At 38.2% G+C, this 2,421-nt stretch overlaps 1 protein-coding gene across 1 annotated transcript; it reads right to left on the bottom strand.

The window, feature by feature from the left end:
• Positions 1-1,447: 1,447 nt before the first annotated feature.
• On the bottom strand, positions 1,448-2,138 carry LOC112445817 (pecanex-like protein 4). Its single transcript, XM_059884536.1, has one exon. It carries the CDS (start codon positions 2,121-2,123, stop codon positions 1,485-1,487), a length of 639 nt encoding a protein of 212 aa, XP_059740519.1. The 5' UTR covers positions 2,124-2,138; the 3' UTR covers positions 1,448-1,484.
• Positions 2,139-2,421: the final 283 nt, after the last annotated feature.

The raw sequence follows: 2,421 nt of genomic DNA, 5'->3' as shown, positions 1-2,421 counted from the left end.
TGGCTTAACAGCTCGGCTATTATATTCAACAGAGACTATTCAAATTATAAATAATGCTCATCACCAGCTCTTTTCATTTTAATTTCTCGCCCATGTATGGTATCTCTGCTTGCCAGAATGACAGCTCACTATCAGTGAGCCAACATGGATAGAGAAAGAAAACACCCAAAGAGAAGAAGAGAATATGAAACTAGCTGAGAAGTTCAGCATACATCCTTCTCTGCTGAGTCTGATCTTGGAAGAGAGGAGAACACTTTCAGCGAGAGCTGGAAATCTAGGACAATGTGTCTCTAAGAAATGGAAATCCCAAATCCTGTAGCTAGTCTGCTTCTCCAAACTGGGAAACTGTTTCATGCCGCTGCAGTTTTCCCAAGGGACTCAGTGTACTGAGTGTCCTCTGTGGAGTTGCCTCCCCTGCCTTGTCTACCTAGCAAGCCTCTACTTTTCTTTCAAGACTCAAACCTCACTTCCTCTTGAAAACTCCCCAGTAATATTCAAAGGTTGGCTTTATTTTCATGTGCTTATAATGGCACCCCACTCCAGTACTCTTGCCTGGAAAATCCCATGGATGGAGGAGCCTGGTAGCTGCAGTCCATGGGGTCGCTAAGAGTCGGACACGACTGAGCGACTTCACTTTCACTTTTCACTTTCATGCATTGGAGAAGGAAATGGCAACCCACTCCAGTGCTCTTGCCTGGAGAATCCCAGGGACGGGGGAGCCTGGTGGGCTGCCGTCTATGGGGTCGCACAGAGTCGGGCACGACTGAAGCGACTTAGCAGCAGCAGTGTAACAGTTTTACACTTTTTCTTTTGAAATACTTTTATATTTACAAAAGAGTTGCAAATGTAATGCAGTTTCCACAAATCATTCACTTAGCTTCTCTAATGTTACCGTCTCACGGATTCATTACATATTAATTAAAACTAAGAAATAAATTAGCATTGGTACAATACTACTAACTCAACTATAGAACTTACTTGGATTTCACCAGTTTTCTTTTTTTTTTTTTCTATAAAATTTAATATATTTCAAATAAATATATATACATTTTGTAACCTTCAGTAGGATCCATTATTATTACATAAAAAACACTGATATGTATATCTTTTAAGCATGTAAAAATTACATAGTTGTTGACTACTCTAAGGCAAGTCACTTATCACACATTAAAGAAAGCATTAAAAAATTCATTTTATAATCTTATACAAATGTTTTATATTTACCAAAGCCTACCACAATCCATAGGGCACAAATATTGGCCAACTAATTCTAACTTTTATGTTATACATAAAGTTGTTGTTTTATACCACTACGTTATCTAAGAAAATCAACTTTATAGAGCTTAGCTTTTCTCAGGCATCTGACTTGTGGGAGGAGAGAGGGAAGTCCAGTGAAGTACAAGGAATCACAATGATAACTTTTCTAGAATGAAAAAATAAACACATCTCATTTGCTCACAATACATTTACAAGTCAAATGGCCTCTAAACCAAATGTATATGGAGAGGTTTTGAAGAATAAATTGGATATCCCAGGGGAGGATCAGCTGCTTGTATTGTAAGGTTTCTTAAAAGTAGTGGATGAGCTTGTATACTATAACGTTCCTCATCATCATTTGTGGCATAAAGCAATTCCCATGAAAGATTGGCCCACTGACCTCTAACAGCTTCAGCATTTAACTTCCCAACATGGATCAATAATTCTTGAAGGGTAAGTACTCTGCCAGTGTAAACTCCCATATTAGGATCATATCCCAGAGAAAACAAGTATGGTTTTTCTTGTAAAACTGCTTCCTTCCACTTTTCATCAGATACCAAACCTATGTACCAGTCACTTTCGTATTCTTCAAGGCAGTTAATCAACTCTTTACAGTCTTCTATTGGACCCAAACTTGCTTTATCGACCATTAGTTTCAGAGTGTACCTGAAAGCTTTCAGGGCTAGTTGGAACAGGTCTGGTTTTTCTGTGAGCCAATCCAAGGCAAGAGACCAAGGTAAAACACCACTGTAAACTCTCAATATATGACCAGGACTAGGAATCATATTGTCTACCCCAAACAAACTAAAGTTTGTTTTCCACTGATATCCTTTTTGTGTGCCAGGAGCCAGAGCAAGATCCGACATTGCATTTAGCTGTCAATGTCTCTTTAGTTCTCTCCCATCTGACAGTTTCTCTCTCTTTCCTTATTTTTAACCTTGACACTTCTGAAGAGTACTGGTCAGATATTTTTCAAAATGTCATGTTTTTCCACTGTAAAGTTATTATCGTTCCTTTTCCATACTCTATTCATTAGAAGTGAGTCACTAAGTCCAACCCACACACAAGAAGAGAGGAACAGAGTTATACTTCCTGGAAGAAAAAGCAGCAAATAATTTGTGGACATTTGTTAAAACTACCACAGTAACTAATAAATATTTTGGG

Source organism: Bos taurus, unplaced genomic scaffold (assembly GCF_002263795.3).
Source record: "Bos taurus isolate L1 Dominette 01449 registration number 42190680 breed Hereford unplaced genomic scaffold, ARS-UCD2.0 Super-Scaffold_1723_ScbfJmS_2085, whole genome shotgun sequence".
NCBI lineage: Eukaryota > Metazoa > Chordata > Mammalia > Artiodactyla > Bovidae > Bos > Bos taurus.
The sequence above is the reverse complement of the archived record's forward strand: the minus strand, read 5'-3'. Positions and strand labels throughout refer to the sequence as shown.